We start from the raw sequence: 17,024 nt of genomic DNA, 5'->3' as shown, positions 1-17,024 counted from the left end.
TCAAGGCACACTTGTGATAAATTAAGTCCCCTAGCATTAATTACAGAGTAATTTCTCTTTTTCACTATCTGCACCAAAACGTTGGCAAAATAAATAAAAATTCCATGCTTCGCAAAAGAAGTTCCTGTTTGAACAAAAAATGATAATAATGACTCCTCTTGTTGTTGTGTCAGAATATCAGATCAAAGTGCCAAGTTTAGAGAATACAAAAAATATAAATATAACAGTAAATGCAGTTTGCATATAATTAGGCTTCTTTTTTTTCTTCTTTTTCTTTTTTTGTGCCCATCCCAGAGGTGCAATATTGATTTAAACAAGATGATTGGAAATAACTGAATTTTTCCTATTTTTATGCCAAATTTGGTGTCAACTGACAAGTATTTGCAGAGAAAATGTCAATGTTAAAGTTTACCACAGACACACGGACACACACAGACAACCGAACCCCGGGTTAAAACATAGACTCACTTTGTTTACACAAGTGAGTCAAAAAACTGAAATCCCTGACTCTGATCTTCACCACAGTGATTTTCCCTGTAAAAATGTCATGACTCTGAATTTCTCAGTGATTTCATCTGTAATATCTGATTCAATTTCACTTCAATGACTTTACATGGAAAACTTCCCGACTCTGAATTTTGCTTCTGATCTTTGGTGAAAAGATCTTACTTGTAAAATTTTCCAACTTAACTTCAGTAAAAAAGACCTTAACTGTAAAATTTCCTTCAAGAAAAGAGATTTCGCCTGTAAAAATTTCCTTCAAGAAAAGAGATTTTGCCTGTGAAATTTCCTGACCGGTCTTCAGTGAAAGGATCTTACCTGTAGAATTTCCTGACTTTGACCTTCAGTTCAGCCACATTGACAAGCTGCGAGTTTCCAGACTTCTTGCAGAAGATCTGTTCAATGCGAACGATGCGGAATGGCTCTGGACACGCCTCATTGGAGCCCTTCACGTACTCAGACTTTCTGTACGCTTCTGGGTACACCTCTTCGTCCACCTGTGAAACCAGGTGAGTTGTTTGTGTTTAACCCTTTGACTGATAAACCATAGTCTATCGTTGCTCACAGCCCAGCCAACCACACAGGGCCATATCAGGACTGTCAAACCACACAAATGCTTAACTGCGACAACACACAGCTGTCACATCCACACACACACAAAAAACACACCAAAACAAACCCACAAAACACAGTTCATGACAATTATCCTATTCATTTTGTTCCTTTGAGCAGATGAGACTAGGCCGTGCTGATAGCGTCAGCCCTTCCACTTAATTTTTCATCCCCCCCGATTAAAAATCATAAAAAAAGATAAAAGAAATATACTTCAAAGCCAAACAAAAAATACAGAATAACATGGTCATACAGGCAAATAACACTGTAACCCAGAGTTTAGAATTTCACTACCTAGTCGCCAGAGAAAAACAGCACAGAGAGTATATCATAGACTCCAAAAAAGACCAAAAAAAGTGTCACGTCTTGTTAAAAAAAAAAGAAAGGGGAATGGACTGGAGAAGCAGAAAAAGGAGACAACGGTGAAAGTAGAAAAAAAAAAAAAAAAAAAAAAGGCACAAAGAGAAATTAGTAAAAAGAGGAAATTTCCAGCCGGAATTTCCAAAAGGCGGGGGATTCTGTTTATACTGAAAGATGCAGGGCATCCCACAGGTGGAGTGAACCACGGTGAAATGGGATCTGTGTGGCATCAAAGAGCAAGAAGTACTGTCTGTGTACTTATCAGTGATGTGACTGGTTTCGCTGGACGAAAGCAATGCGATCCAAAGAGGAAGGAGTCGTGATCCAAAGAGGAAGGAAGGAGTCGCGATCCAAAGAGGAGTCGCGATCCAAAGAGGAAGGAGTCGCGATCCAAAGAGGAAGGAAGGAGTCGCGATCCAAAGAGGAAGGAAGGAGTCGCGATCCAAAGAGGAAGGAGTCGCGATCCAAAGAGGAAGGAGTCGCGATCCAAAGAGGAAGGAGTCGCGATCCAAAGAGGAAGGAGTCGCGATCCAAAGAGGAAGGAAGGAGTCGCGATCCAAAGAGGAGTCGCGATCCAAAGAGGAAGGAGTCGCGATCCAAAGAGGAAGGAAGGAGTCGCGATCCAAAGAGGAAGGAAGGAGTCGCGATCCAAAGAGGAAGGAGTCGTGATCCAAAGAGGATGGAAGGAGTCACGATCCAAAGAGGAAGGAAGGAGTCGCGATCCAAAGAGGAAGGAGTCGTGATCCAAAGAGGATGGAAGGAGTCGCGATCCAAAGAGGAGTTGCGATCCAAAGAGGAAGGAGTCGCGATCCAAAGAGGAAGGAAGGAGTCGCGATCCAAAGAGGAAGGAGTCGCGATCCAAAGAGGAAGGAAGGAGTCGCGATCCAAAGAGGAAGGAAGGAGTCGCGATCCAAAGAGGAAGGAGTCGCGATCCAAAGAGGAAGGAGTCGCGATCCAAAGAGGAAGGAAGGAGTCACGATCCAAAGAGGAGTCGCGATCCAAAGAGGAAGGAGTCGCGATCCAAAGAGGAAGGAGTCGCGATCCAAAGAGGAGTCGCGATCCAAAGAGGAAGGAGTCGCGATCCAAAGAGGAAGGAGTCGCGATCCAAAGAGGAAGGAGTCGCGATCCAAAGAGGAAGGAGTCGCGATCCAAAGAGGAAGGAAGGAGTCGCGATCCAAAGAGGAGTCGCGATCCAAAGAGGAAGGAGTCGCGATCCAAAGAGGAAGGAAGGAGTCACGATCCAAAGAGGAAGGAGTCGCGATCCAAAGAGGAAGGAGTCGCGATCCAAAGAGGAAGGAGTCGCGATCCAAAGAGGAAGGAGTCGCGATCCAAAGAGGAAGGAGTCGCGATCCAAAGAGGAAGGAGTCGCGATCCAAAGAGGAGTCGCGATCCAAAGAGGAAGGAGTCGCGATCCAAAGAGGAAGGAAGGAGTCGCGATCCAAAGAGGAAGGAAGGAGTCGCGATCCAAAGAGGAAGGAGTCGTGATCCAAAGAGGATGGAAGGAGTCACGATCCAAAGAGGAAGGAAGGAGTCGCGATCCAAAGAGGAAGGAGTCGTGATCCAAAGAGGATGGAAGGAGTCGCGATCCAAAGAGGAGTTGCGATCCAAAGAGGAAGGAGTCGCGATCCAAAGAGGAAGGAAGGAGTCGCGATCCAAAGAGGAAGGAGTCGCGATCCAAAGAGGAAGGAAGGAGTCGCGATCCAAAGAGGAAGGAAGGAGTCGCGATCCAAAGAGGAAGGAGTCGCGATCCAAAGAGGAAGGAGTCGCGATCCAAAGAGGAAGGAAGGAGTCACGATCCAAAGAGGAGTCGCGATCCAAAGAGGAAGGAGTCGCGATCCAAAGAGGAAGGAGTCGCGATCCAAAGAGGAGTCGCGATCCAAAGAGGAAGGAGTCGCGATCCAAAGAGGAAGGAGTCGCGATCCAAAGAGGAAGGAGTCGCGATCCAAAGAGGAAGGAGTCGCGATCCAAAGAGGAAGGAAGGAGTCGCGATCCAAAGAGGAGTCGCGATCCAAAGAGGAAGGAGTCGCGATCCAAAGAGGAAGGAAGGAGTCACGATCCAAAGAGGAGTCGCGATCCAAAGAGGAAGGAGTCGCGATCCAAAGAGGAGTCGCGATCCAAAGAGGAAGGAGTCGCGATCCAAAGAGGAAGGAGTCGCGATCCAAAGAGGAGTCGCGATCCAAAGAGGAAGGAGTCGCGATCCAAAGAGGAAGGAGTCGCGATCCAAAGAGGAAGGAAGGAGTCACGATCCAAAGAGGAAGGAGTCGCGATCCAAAGAGGAAGGAAGGAGTCACGATCCAAAGAGGAAGGAGTCGCGATCCAAAGAGGAAGGAAGGAGTCGCGATCCAAAGAGGAAGGAGTCGCGATCCAAAGAGGAAGGAAGGAGTCACGATCCAAAGAGGAAGGAGTCACGATCCAAAGAGGAAGGAAGGAGTCACGATCCAAAGAGGAGTCACGATCCAAAGAGGAAGGAAGGAGTCGCGATCCAAAGAGGAAGGAAGGAGTCACGATCCAAAGAGGAGTCACGATCCAAAGAGGAAGGAGTCGCGATCCAAAGAGGAAGGAAGGAGTCACGATCCAAAGAGGAGTCACGATCCAAAGAGGAAGGAGTCGCGATCCAAAGAGGAAGGAAGGAGTCGCGATCCAAAGAGGAAGGAAGGAGTCGCGATCCAAAGAGGAAGGAGTCGCAATCCAAAGAGGAAGGAAGGAGTCGCGATCCAAAGAGGAAGGAGTCGCAATCCAAAGAGGAAGGTGTCGCAATCCAAAGAGGAAGGAAGGAGTCGCGATCCAAAGAGGAAGGAGTCGCAATCCAAAGAGGAAGGAAGGAGTCGCGATCCAAAGAGGAAGGAGTCGCGATCCAAAGAGGAGTCGCGATCCAAAGAGGAAGGAGTCGCGATCCAGAGAGGAAGGAGTCGCGATCCAAAGAGGAAGGAGTCGCGATCCAAAGAGGAAGGAGTCGCGATCCAAAGAGGAAGGAGTCGCGATCCAAAGAGGAAGGAGTCGCAATCCAAAGAGGAAGGAAGGAGTCGCGATCCAAAGAGGAAGGAGTCGCAATCCAAAGAGGAAGGAGTCGCGATCCAAAGAGGAAGGAGTCGCGATCCAAAGAGGAAGGAGTCGCGATCCAAAGAGGAGTCGCGATCCAAAGAGGAAGGAGTCGCGATCCAAAGAGGAGTCGCGATCCAAAGAGGAAGGAGTCGCGATCCAAAGAGGAAGGAAGGAGTCGCGATCCAAAGAGCAAGGAGTCGCGATCCAAAGAGGAAGGAAGGAGTCGCGATCCAAAGAGGAAGGAGTCGCGATCCAAAGAGGAAGGAGTCGCGATCCAAAGAGGAAGGAGTCGCGATCCAAAGAGGAAGGAGTCGCGATCCAAAGAGGAGTCGCGATCCAAAGAGGAAGGAGTCGCGATCCAGAGAGGAAGGAGTCGCGATCCAGAGAGGAAGGAGTCGCGATCCAGAGAGGAAGGAGTCGCGATCCAAAGAGGAAGGAGTCGCGATCCAAAGAGGAAGGAAGGAGTCGCGATCCAAAGAGGAAGGAGTCGCGATCCAAAGAGGAAGGAAGGAGTCGCGATCCAGAGAGGAAGGAGTCGCGATCCAAAGAGGAAGGAAGGAGTCGCGATCCAAAGAGGAAGGTGTCCAAACAAAGGTGACTGATCTGTCAGCTGTCTCACCTCAGTACACACTGACCTGTCAGCTGTCTTACCTCAGTACACAGCGACCTGTCAGCTGTTTTACCTCAGTACACACCAACCCGTCAGCTGTTTTACCTCAGTACACACCAACCCGTCAGCTGTTTTACCTCAGTACACAGCGACCTGTCAGCTGTCTTACCTCAGTACACAGCGACCTGTCAGCTGTCTTACCTCAGTACACAGCGACCTGTCAGCTGTCTTACCTCAGTACACAGCGACCTGTCAGCTGTCTTACCTCAACACACACTGACATGTCAGCTGTCTTACCTCAGTACACACTGACCCGTCAGCTGTTTTACCTTGGTACACACTGACCTGTCAGCTGTCTTATCTCAATACACATTGACGTGTCAGCTGTCTTACCTCAGTACACACCCACCTGTCAGCTGTCTTACCTCAGCACACACTGACCTGTCAGCTGTCTTATCTCAATACACATTGACGTGTCAGCTGTCTTACCTCAGTACACACCCACCTGTCAGCTGTCTTACCTCAGCACACATTGACGTGTCAGCTGTCTTACCTCAGCACACACTGACCTGTCAGCTGTCTTACCTCAGTACACACCCACCTGTCAGCTGTCTTACCTCAGTACACACTGACCTGTCAACTGTCTTACCTCAGTACACACCCACCTGTCAGCTGTCTTACCTCAATACACATCGACGTGTCAGCTGTCTTACCTCAGTACAAACTCAGCCGTCTTACCTCAGTACACACTGACCTGTCAGCTGTCTTACCTCAGTACACATTGACCTGTCAGCTGTCTTACCTCAGTACACACTGACCTGTCAGCTGTCTTACCTCAGTACACACTGACCTGTCAGCTGTCTTACCTCAGTACACACTGACCTGTCAGCTGTCTTACCTCAGTACACACTGACCTGTCAGCTGTCTTACCTCAGTACACATCGACCTGTCAGCTGTCTTACCTCAGTACACACTGACCTGTCAGCTGTCTTACCCCAGTACACACTGACCTGTCAGCTGTCTTACCTCAGTACACACTGACCTGTCAGCTGTCTTACCTCAGCACACTGTCAGCTGTCTTACCTCAGTACACACTGACCTGTCAGCTGTCTTACCCCAGTACACACCGATGTGTCAGCTGTCTTACCTCACTACACACCGACCTGTCAGCTGTCTTACCTCAGGACATAGCCCTTCACTGACAAGCATACTTATCAGTAGCAGTCAAAGGGTTCATTTCAATACTGAGAACCACAGAGAGAGAGAGAGAGAGAGATGGAGAGGGGGAGAGAGAGAGAGACAGAGACACTGAAAGAGAGTGAAAGAGAGGGAGAGAGAGAGACAGACAGACAGAGAGAGAGACAGAGAGAGATAGACAGACAGAGAGAGAGAGACACAGAGTGAGAGAGACAAAGATAGATTGATTGATTGATGTGGATACTTATATAGCGCCTATCCTCGGTCAGAGACCAAGCTCTAAGCGCTTTACATACACGGGGACATTTGCACCACAGGCTGCCTACCTGGGTAGAGCCGACTGACGGCTGCCACTGGGCGCTCATCATTCGTTTCCTGTGTCGTTCAATCAGATTTCAGACGCACACGCATGCACACTCAGACAAACATGTAACATTTTACGTGTATGACCGTTTTTATTTATTTACCCCGCCATGTAGGCAGCCATACTCCGTTTTCGGGGGTGTGCATGCTGGGTATATTCTTGTTTCCATAACCCACCGAACGCTGACATGGATTACAGGATCTTTAACGTGCGTATTTGATCTTCTGCTTGCATATACACACGAAGGGGGTTCAGGCACTAGCAGGTCTGCACATACGTTGACCTGGGAGATCGTAAAAATCTCCACCCTTTACCCACCAGGTGCACCGAGATTCGAACCCAGGACCCTCAGATTGAAAGTCCAGCGCTTTAACCATTCGGCTATTGCACCCGTCAGATAGAGAGACAGATATATATATATATATATATATATATCGAGACAGACAGAGAGATAGACAGAGAGAGAGAGAGAAAGAGGTGGGAGGAGTGTGGAGGATATGAGAGAAAGGGAGAGATTCTGAAACTATTTTTTTCAAACAATGATGAGTGAACAGATCCAGGCAGATGGTTGATCGCTCCACTGCAAGCGTGTTTCTGTTCTCTACAGATCAAAAAGATCACATATACAGATCCTTCACCCTTTTATGACCATCGGGGCAGCGAATTCATCAGAGTCAGTTACGGAGTAAACGACAGTAAAACCGCTCCATACCTTGCCAGTCTTCTGCTTGGAGGCTTTCTCGGGTTTGATGGTGAAGGTAAAGCTGTCTGGCTGCACGTAGCAGCAGTCGCCGATGTTGTACTGCTGGCCGTTTTTCCGCACGCTGGCGAAGTACTGGCACCCTTTGACGGGGCTGGGCACCTCGCTCAGCTCCTCCCCCACGCTCGTTTCTATTTTCTGGAATCATGAAATAACATCCCAACATTTGTTCCTCGTCATCTGTGTCCTCACGCAATGTGTTTCTATTTTCTGGAATCATGAAATAACGTCACAACATTTGTTCCGTGGTGGTCACGTCATTTGTGTCCTCACCCATGCGTTTCTATTTTCTGGAATCATTAAATAACGTCACATTTGTTCCGTGGTGGTCACGTCATTTGTGTCCTCACCCATGCGTTTCTATTTTCTGGAATCATGAAATAACGTCCCAACATTTGTTCCTTGGTAGTCACATCATCTGTTTCCACACTAAAGCGTTTCTATTTTCTGGAATCATGAAATAACATCACAATATTTGGTCCTTGGTGGTCACATCATCTGTTTCCACACTAAAGCGTTTCTATTTTCTGGAATCATGAAATAACATCACAATATTTGTTCCTTGGTGGTCACATCATCTGTTTCCACACTAAAGCGTTTCTATTTTCTGGAATCATGAAATAACATCACAATATTTGTTCCTTGGTGGTCCCATCATCTGTTTCCACACTACAGCGTTTCTATTTTCTGGAATCATGAAATAACATCACAACATTTGTTCCTTGGTGGTCACATCATCTGTTTCCACACTAAAGCGTTTCTATTTTCTGGAATCATGAAATAACATCACAACATTTGTTCCTTGGTGGTCACATCATCTGTTTCCACACTAATGCGTTTCTATTTTCTGGAATCATTAAATAACATAACAACATTTGTTCCTTGGTGGTCACATCATGTTTCCTCATCAACACTGTTTGTTTTCTGGAATCATTAAACACGGTCCCTACATGTTCACAATTTCAAAATTTCATGACTTTCGCTAAACTTGTCCGTGCCGTTTTCTGAATTTCCTTGAACTATTTCCCTAACAAAATGCAAGGCAAGGAGTTTATTTCACGTTCCCCCTGGGGGCGTTGAAACAGTACACACACACATCTTTCACACACACCATATAAATAAAAAGTGATTATTTCTTCTGTTATCAAAATGACCTACTGGGTAGATAAAACTTACAAACACTGATGTGTTCTGCATGTCCATTGTGGAACAGTCAGATAGACACAACAGTAAAGTGAAACATACTTTGTATGTCTTGATTTAACACCTCAAATACACACTATTCTCCTCTAAGTATCTTGGATGAAACCTTAAAACTACACTAATACTGATACTAAACAGTTGGTTATGGTCCAAGTTATAAACAAAAAAAAATCTTACTGTTTTTCTTCTTTCTCAGACATGCTTACTCCAGATTTCCGTGAAAAAAACCACAAAAATTAAGGACGCACAGGAAAAATAAGGATCATGTGTTTCTTTTGTGCTTTTTGTACTTGACGAGGTGTCTACATGTTACCTCAGTCTCTATTTCGACAGAAATATATATATATTATATGCATGTGTTTTGTTTTGTTATTTTCATGTCTTTTCATTTAAGTGATATCATGTGTGTGTGTGTGTGTGTGTGTGTGTGTGTGTGTGTTGCCCTTATAAAACAGTACAAACATACAGACCACACACAGTTTTACCCTGATGATATTGTACGTACAGACAGACAGCACACTAATGTACACCAATGCATGGTGTCACACCACACACACCTTTCTCTGTTCATCCAGACGATGACAGCTGAGACAGAACCGGGGACCTGTCGCTGAAATCACTGTGTCGTCAACTACCGGAGGGTCTTCAAAGCGTGCACACTCCGCATCATACCTGTCAACAAACAGTCCACATTTTTTTTTTTTTTTAATTTTACTTTTTCTTGGGCTCTGTGCATGATAATGTGTGGTGTGTGTGTGTGTGTGTGTGTGTGTGTGTGTTGTGGGAACTTGGGTGTGTGCTTTTGTGTGCATGCATGTGAATGAATGTGTATGAGTAGAGGTGTGTATGTGTGGATACATGTGAATGTGTGTGGGAATATGTGAGTTTATGTGTGTGTGTGAGTGTGTGTGTGTCACTCATGTGTATATGGTTGTGTGTGTGTGTGTGTGTGTGTGTGTGTGTGTGTGTGTGCACTCATGCGTATATGGTTTGTGTGTATACTTACATGTGCCCGAAAGCATGTGTTCTAAAATCAGGTACTTTAGTTTGCATTCCAATGAAAAACAAGCCAAGAGGAAAAAAAAAACTATCACTAAATAACACAGAGAGAGAGAAAACACAATTCTCATCACCACATATAAAAAACAACAAAAAAACAACAACTCATTTTTAACCACTGACCACTTCTGGTAAAAGAAGGTGCTGCCATCGTCTTCAGTGATGACGCTGTCTGTGTCGGGGTTCTCTGCCCCTCCCTCCATGTGCCAGTCGCAGCCTGGGGCTTTGTGCACCACCTGTCACCACACAGCGCACGCCATGCGTCACTAGTTAATATATAAATATACATTTCTTCTTTTTTTTCCTCCCCGTTTTATTTATTTATTTTTGACTCACTTGTTTTAACCTGGTGTTCGGTTGTCTCTGTGTGTGTGTGTGTGTCCGTGTGTCTGTGTGTCTGTGGTAAACTTTAACATTGACATTTTCTCTGCAAATACTTTGTCAGCTGACACCAAATTTGGCATAAAAACGTTTTGGTGCAAATAGTAAAAAAGGGAAATTACTCTGTAATTAATGCTAGGGGACTTAATTTATCACAAGTGAGTCTTGAAGGCCTTGCCTCTCTTGTTTTATTTAGCTCTCTCTCCCTCCTACACACTCAACTTTATCGTATCCTCTGAATCTTATTTTTCAGGGGCCCCTAAAAGAATGGCTTCAAAATCTGGCTTTTTAAGGATTTTTCAGGCATGTGTGAACCCTGCAAATGAGAGAGACTCTGTTTGTGTGTGTGTGTGTGGGCGTGCGTGTGCATGCGCATGCGTGCGTGCACACAAGCCTTTCAGAGCCTGGAGCCTTGTGGAGCACCTGACATCACGCTGTACACAATGGGTTCACACACACAACAAAACAATAGTTTCTTTTTAACATGTGCCAGTTGCAGACAAAAAAGAAATTGGGTTCTATATCAACCTGTGTTGAGTGTGGTCGAATTCTACGTATTTTCTTTTTCAGTTGTTTAATGATCTCACTCTACATATGAGAGAGAGAGAGAGAGAGAGAGAGAGAGAGAGAGAGAGAGAGAGAGAGAGAGGTTAAGAGAAGAGTGTGTATATGTGCTTTTTACTATGTAAACATGTACACATGAGTGCAAGTGATTGTTTTATTTCATTTTATTTTCTCGTTACCAACAATAACTAAATCAAATACATGTAAGGGTGGTCTTTTGGTATGTCCTCAATCCAAATGACTATAATGTTTTTTTGTGATTTTAATGTGTTTAAGAAATCAGAATTACAATTATCTGTCATCATCAGTAATTCTCCTATATTGTTCCAATCCTTTTTGGTATGCAGATGTTTTTCCAAAGGCGAGCTACTGACATGGGGGGACGGGTGCAATAGCCGAGTGGTTAAAACATTGGACTTTCAATCTGAGGGTCCCGGTTTCGAATCTCCGAAACGGCGCCTGGTGGGTAAAGGGTGCAGATTTTTCCGATCTCCCAGGTCAACATATGTGCAGACCTGTTAGTGCCTGAACCCCTCGTGTGTATACGAAAGCAGGTCAAATACACATGTTAAAGATCCTGTAATCCATGTTAGGGTTATGGAAACAAGAGCATACCCAGCATGCACACCCCCAAAAACGGAGTATGGCTGCCTACACGGCGGGGTAGAAACGGTAATACATGTAAAAGCCCACTTGTGTACGTATGAGTGAATGAGGGAGTTGCAGCCCACGAACGACGAAGAAGAAAAGATGTGAGGGTTACCTTCACTTTGGCGATAATGCTCTCAGCCGTGGTGTCGTCACACTCGTCCGTCATGAACACCTCCAGAGGATCCGAGGTTTCTCCCAGCAAGGTCTCTGTCCCACGTCTGATCACACACACCATCATCATCGCTGTCGTGTTATATGCAAATCACCCACATCATATATATATATAAGTATCCATATCATTCATTTATTCATCATCCTCATTATGTGCAATCCGCAAACATCATTTTCATAAGTAATCAATTCAAACACATTAGCAGTCATGCCATAAGCAATTCAAACACATCGTCATCAAATCAGAACATGCGATTCACACGCATTGTCATATGCAACTCACACACATTATTGAATTATTTGCAGTTCACACACACGAATCATATTAACTTCAAATACATCATCATATCTTATGCAATATTCATGAATCCTCAAACTGCAGTTCACCCACAATATTATCATTTTCAGGCTGTTCACACACATACCATCACTTTTCGGTTTGTTTCTCAAGGAGGCGTCACTGTGTTTGGACAAATCCATACACGCTACACATCTGCTCGGCAAATGCCTGACCAGCAGCATAACCCAACACGCTTAGTCAGGCATTGAGCGCACGCATATACGTTTGTTTCATGAGCATCCTCCCCCCCACCCCACCACCACCCTCCCCCCATCCCCCAGCTGGATGACAACGATGGTCATCATCGATCTCGATGGACACACACCATACGTTTGTTCCAATTACAGCGGATTTCCTCGACACAATTTTGCCAGAGTACAACACGGAGACAGACGGCTGGACAGGGGACACACTTACAGATACCAGTGGACGTGTAGCTTCTTCTCCTTGTGGCTGTCCTCAAACATGTACTGCACTCGGGCAATGTACACGGCCGAGGACTTGTCGTCAGGCCAAATGGACACGCAGTCACCACACTTGATCTGCAACACAGTTGCCTGAAACATCACCATCATTGTCAAAGATGCCCGGTGTCACGTTTCACACTGTTGCTGACAGTCCAGCTGATCTAAACAGGCCATGTCAGAGACGTGTTACTTAACCCCTTGACTGCCATACCAGTATAGTTCAGGGCCATAGTGACGTCACAGGACATTGTATTAATATTTGTATGTGTAGGACATCAAAAAGAAGTAATCCTGGAAGCCTGAAAACTCACACATTTGATCTAGAGTGGTATATCTTCAGAACATTTTCTCACTTTTTAGGGCTGATTGATGCGGATATCGAATCATGACTTCAAACACCCCTTTCTGCTCTTCTAGTTTTTTGTTTTCATGGCTGTCAAAGGGTTAATGTGAGCATGCTAGTGGCCAGGAGTACAGGCAGGAAGTGCATACATCCTCTCCTCCTGGCAAAGTTGCTCTGAAGGCTACCTAGCCTTGACTAGTGAGAAAAAGAAACGCACCTTCCTAGGGTATCTTGCCAGAACCTTGCCTAACTAGCGTGTAAGAAACGCGCCTCAGGACTGCCCACCGATAAAACCCGGTCACATCTAGGGTGGACAAAAAATCTGACACCAAAAAACTTCCAAAACAACACAATTCATGGCATACCTTAGCCACTTCTTCTTCCTCATTCGCCTCCCATTAGATGGGGGTACTGGTTGCAGATGTACTCCAAGGCCAGGGCCTTCCTTTGGGTGTCTGACTGTGTTCCTCTCTTCTCTACTCCAGGAATGCTGGTGACGACTGTTGGGAACACCTGCCTCTTCCAAGATGGGTGGGTGACATTTGCCGGGATAGGCTTTGCTTCGTGTTCCATCCAGACTGGGGTTTGTCTTTCAAGGCGTCTTGACTGGTGGATGAAGCTGCCTCTTTTCAGCTGGCTCTTGGTGGGTCTGGTCATTCTGTTGTTCACTGGATGGTTTTCAAGGTGTTTGAATTTTGCTGCCTGGATGAGGATCTTTGTGTCCCTTCTGTCCTCCAATGACTGTAGCCCAGTGGTCTCCTCCATCTTCAGGATTGGGGTGGGTCTCACGGCGCCAGTTATGACACGCTGAGCTTGGTTCTGTATCTTGTTGAGATGGTCGAGGTTAGACTTTGCAGCTGATGCCCCTGCTGATGTCCCGTACTCAACTACTCAACTTAACCATTAATCTGCAAATAAAGCCAATCTGACTGGGCTGTGCTGAGAGTGTCAGCTTTTATGCTTCGGGACAAAAAAAATCCTTTAAATTAGAAGTACTGCACCATGACCCAATGGTGCAGGATGAAACGTGGGAAGTGAACCAAGAAAAAATCCGAGAGGAACGACTCACCACTGAGAGGGGAAGCGAAGGGAGGCAACTCACCATGTGGTTGTTGATGTTGATGGACGGGTAGAACGTCCGCCTGGCTGTCTCCGACACAGGGGAGCCCACCCACGTGGCCTTGGTCTTGGTGTTACGCCCCGCATGGTGGTGCTTGCGTCCACTGGCCGACGACTCCAACTGTTTGAAATACTATACATGAAAGCTTGTGAGACGCAATGACAATCCACATTCTGTTTTGTTTTGTTTTTTTTAGCTTCAACAAACCTTTATTCAGAAAACACACACGTAAACATAAACAACACAGCAACACGCTTACAGCTTATATTGTGCTCAAGCAAATGATGATTTATCTTTTCATTCTTTGGTTTGATGGTTGGTGAATGTTAAACAAACACAGAAATGTTGAGGTAAAATAAACCTCCATTCATTTCCCTATATCTTACATCTCTAGCCAAACACAATTCTTGCAGGTCTGAAAAATTATCTCTTATGTATACATTATGCATGACTGTGATTCTTGTACATTGGGGTTTGGGAGATGGATGAGAGAGAAACATGATCTTAATGAACCAATACACACAAGTCCTGAACACATCAATACCATCTTTGTAGCTGTGACATGGAAATTGACCAATACACACAAGACGTAAACACATCAATACCATCACTGCGGGTATAACAAGGACATATTTTCCCTCCTGTAAAAACACAAACTGTTCTGATACTTCGCCGTACTGTACCTCTTCCGTTTTCTCTTCATCGTCATCGTCGTCATCTTCAGCGTTTCTCACAGCCATGTTGGGGCACCTGTAGGGGAGTGGGGGTTGAGGGGGGGACACAGAGGAACAGAAAGTGATGAGGAGAAAAACCCACAGCATGTTGGATCTGTTTTAACACGTGTCTTTGTTATAAATATATGACGGGCGCAATAGCCGAGTGGTTAAAGCGTTGGACTGTCAATCTGAGGGTCCCAGGTTCGAATCACGGTGACGGCGCCTGGTGGGTAAAGGGTGGAGATTTTTACGATTTCCCAGGTCAACATATGTGCAGACCTGCTAGTGCCTGAACCCCCTTCGTGTGTATATGCAAGCAGAAGATCAAATACGCACGTTAAAGATCCTGTAATCCATGTCAGCGTTTGGTGGGTTATGGAAACAACATACCCAGCATGCACACCCCCGAAAACGGAGTACAGCTGCCTACATGGCGGGTTAAAAACGGTCATACACGTAAAAGCCCACTCGTGTGCATATGAGTGAACGCAGAAGAAGAGAAGTTATAAATACTACCACAATGCATTGAAAGCCTCCAGCTTCTCACCACAGGATAACTCCACAAGGCACACAGCAGAAAACTGACCCCTTATTGATCAAACCTACAGATAAATGGTGATGGGATACACATATGATCATATTTGGGCGATGGGATACACGTATAATCAACATCTTTTGGTGATGGGATACACATATAATTACCATCTTTGGGTGATGGGATACACGTATGATCATTATCTTTGGGTGATGGGATACGCATATAATCATTTTTGGGTGATGGGATACACATATAATATTTGGGTGATGGGATACACATATAATCATCTTTTGGTGATGGGATACACATATAATTACCATCTTTTGGTGATGGGATACACATATAATCATCTTTGGGTGATGGGACACACATATAATCACCATCTTTTGGTGATGGGATACACATATAATCAACATCTTTTGGTGAAGGGATACACATATAATTACCATCTTTTGGTGATGGGATATACATATAATCATCATCTTTGGGTGATGGGATACACACTATAATCATCTTTCAGTGATGAGATATAACATCTCTTGGTGATGGGATAGACATTTAATCATCTTCAGGTGACGAGACACACAGATAATCATCTTTCGGTGAGGAGATACAGATAACATCTCTTGGTGATGGGATACACAGATAATCAATAGTTTTCTCATGAAGCCTTCCGTAATTAATGTAAGAGGCGAACTGAAAAAGGAAAAAAGAAAAAAAAGAAAGGCGCACTGTATGTGGACACAGCTCTGCTTTTTGATGATAGGATACACAGATGATCGATATTTTCCTTATGAAGCCTTCCTTAATCAATGAAAGAGGTGAATTAAAAAAAAGAAAAAAAAAGAAAAGAAACAACATAAAAAACTTTAAAAAAAAAAGACACACTGTGGACACAGCTATTAGCTTTTTGGTGATGGGATACACAGATTATCAATAGTTTCCTCATGAAGCCTTCCTTGATAAATATAAAAGGAAATTTTCTTCCTAAAATTACGTACCCACAAGTGCAGACTCCGGCAAAGGGGAGGTAACCTACTTCAGGAGGTTATTGGCCGTAGCTACTTTCATTTTCTCTGCATAGGCAGGTAGTAGTTTGCACAGGACAAGAATCAGACCCCTGCCGGAGTCTGCACTAGTGGGTCACGGTTAACTCTCTCCATACGAACGGCGAAAGAGACGATGTTAACAGCGTTTCACCCCCAATTACCATCATCAAAATATTGCAAGCGGAAGGCTCTTATACTGAAGAGATGAATGTTGACAAAGAATAAGCTAAAGGTTGGGTCATTCAGACACCCACTGGACATCCGAGGGGTCTGTGTAGAGGAGAAGAGAGGACTGGCTGTACTGAGTGAGTTAAGTATGTGTAATTAGAAGGAAATTTTCTTCCTAAAATTACGTTTAAGTAACATACTTACCGTGACCCACATTTAAGACCCTTCCGTACCTCCCTGCTTTCTGTTCTCCCTGCACGCTGCGTTGGTTGCGGCGAACTGCCGTCAAAAGAGGGCGCTAGTCAGGGATGCAAAGGGGAGGTAACCTACTTCAGGAGGTTATCGGCTGTAGCTACTTTCGCTTTCTCTGCACAGGCGGGTAGTAGTTTGCACAGGACAGGAACCAAGACCCCTGCCAGAGTCTGCACCAGTGGGTCACGGTTAAGCATGTGTAATTAAAAGGTGAATTAAACAGAAAAAATAAAACAAAAAGAAAAAGACGTACCGTCTGTGGACACAGCTCTGTTTGCTACGGCCTGATCCCCCAAACTTGACCATGTCCAGACAAGCAGAACAGGTGCCGCAGTCAGGTAGCTGACACACCTGTGTGACACACCCAACACCACAAACCTGTCACTAAACCTAGTTCTGACCTGGCAAAAAAAAAAAAAAAAAAAAAAAAAGAAAAAAAAGAAAAAAAAAAAGAGAAAAAAAAGCGAACCAAATGGTCTCAAGACACCCAGCAAACAGATACATAATAACTAATAATCATCATGCATCATTATAATACAATAATACATCATAACAA

The 17,024-nt window shown here is 44.9% G+C and overlaps 1 protein-coding gene across 1 annotated transcript in view; it reads right to left on the bottom strand.

Annotated features, from left to right (window-relative positions):
* LOC143289424 (DNA (cytosine-5)-methyltransferase 1-like) overlaps positions 1–17,024 on the bottom strand; it is a 65,665-nt gene that overhangs the window by 25,622 nt on the left and 23,019 nt on the right. The window contains exons 16-24 of the mRNA XM_076598387.1: positions 16,722–16,819; positions 14,429–14,495; positions 13,728–13,865; positions 12,233–12,357; positions 11,417–11,522; positions 9,832–9,944; positions 9,207–9,321; positions 7,399–7,584; positions 820–998 (exon numbers count right to left, since the gene is read on the bottom strand). Coding sequence (XP_076454502.1) covers positions 820–998; positions 7,399–7,584; positions 9,207–9,321; positions 9,832–9,944; positions 11,417–11,522; positions 12,233–12,357; positions 13,728–13,865; positions 14,429–14,495; positions 16,722–16,819 — 1,127 coding nt within the window. The remainder of the gene's footprint in view (positions 1–819; positions 999–7,398; positions 7,585–9,206; positions 9,322–9,831; positions 9,945–11,416; positions 11,523–12,232; positions 12,358–13,727; positions 13,866–14,428; positions 14,496–16,721; positions 16,820–17,024) is intronic.

Source organism: Babylonia areolata, chromosome 14 (genome assembly GCF_041734735.1).
Source record: "Babylonia areolata isolate BAREFJ2019XMU chromosome 14, ASM4173473v1, whole genome shotgun sequence".
Taxonomy (NCBI): Eukaryota; Metazoa; Mollusca; class Gastropoda; order Neogastropoda; family Buccinidae; genus Babylonia; species Babylonia areolata.
The sequence above is the reverse complement of the archived record's forward strand: the minus strand, read 5'-3'. Positions and strand labels throughout refer to the sequence as shown.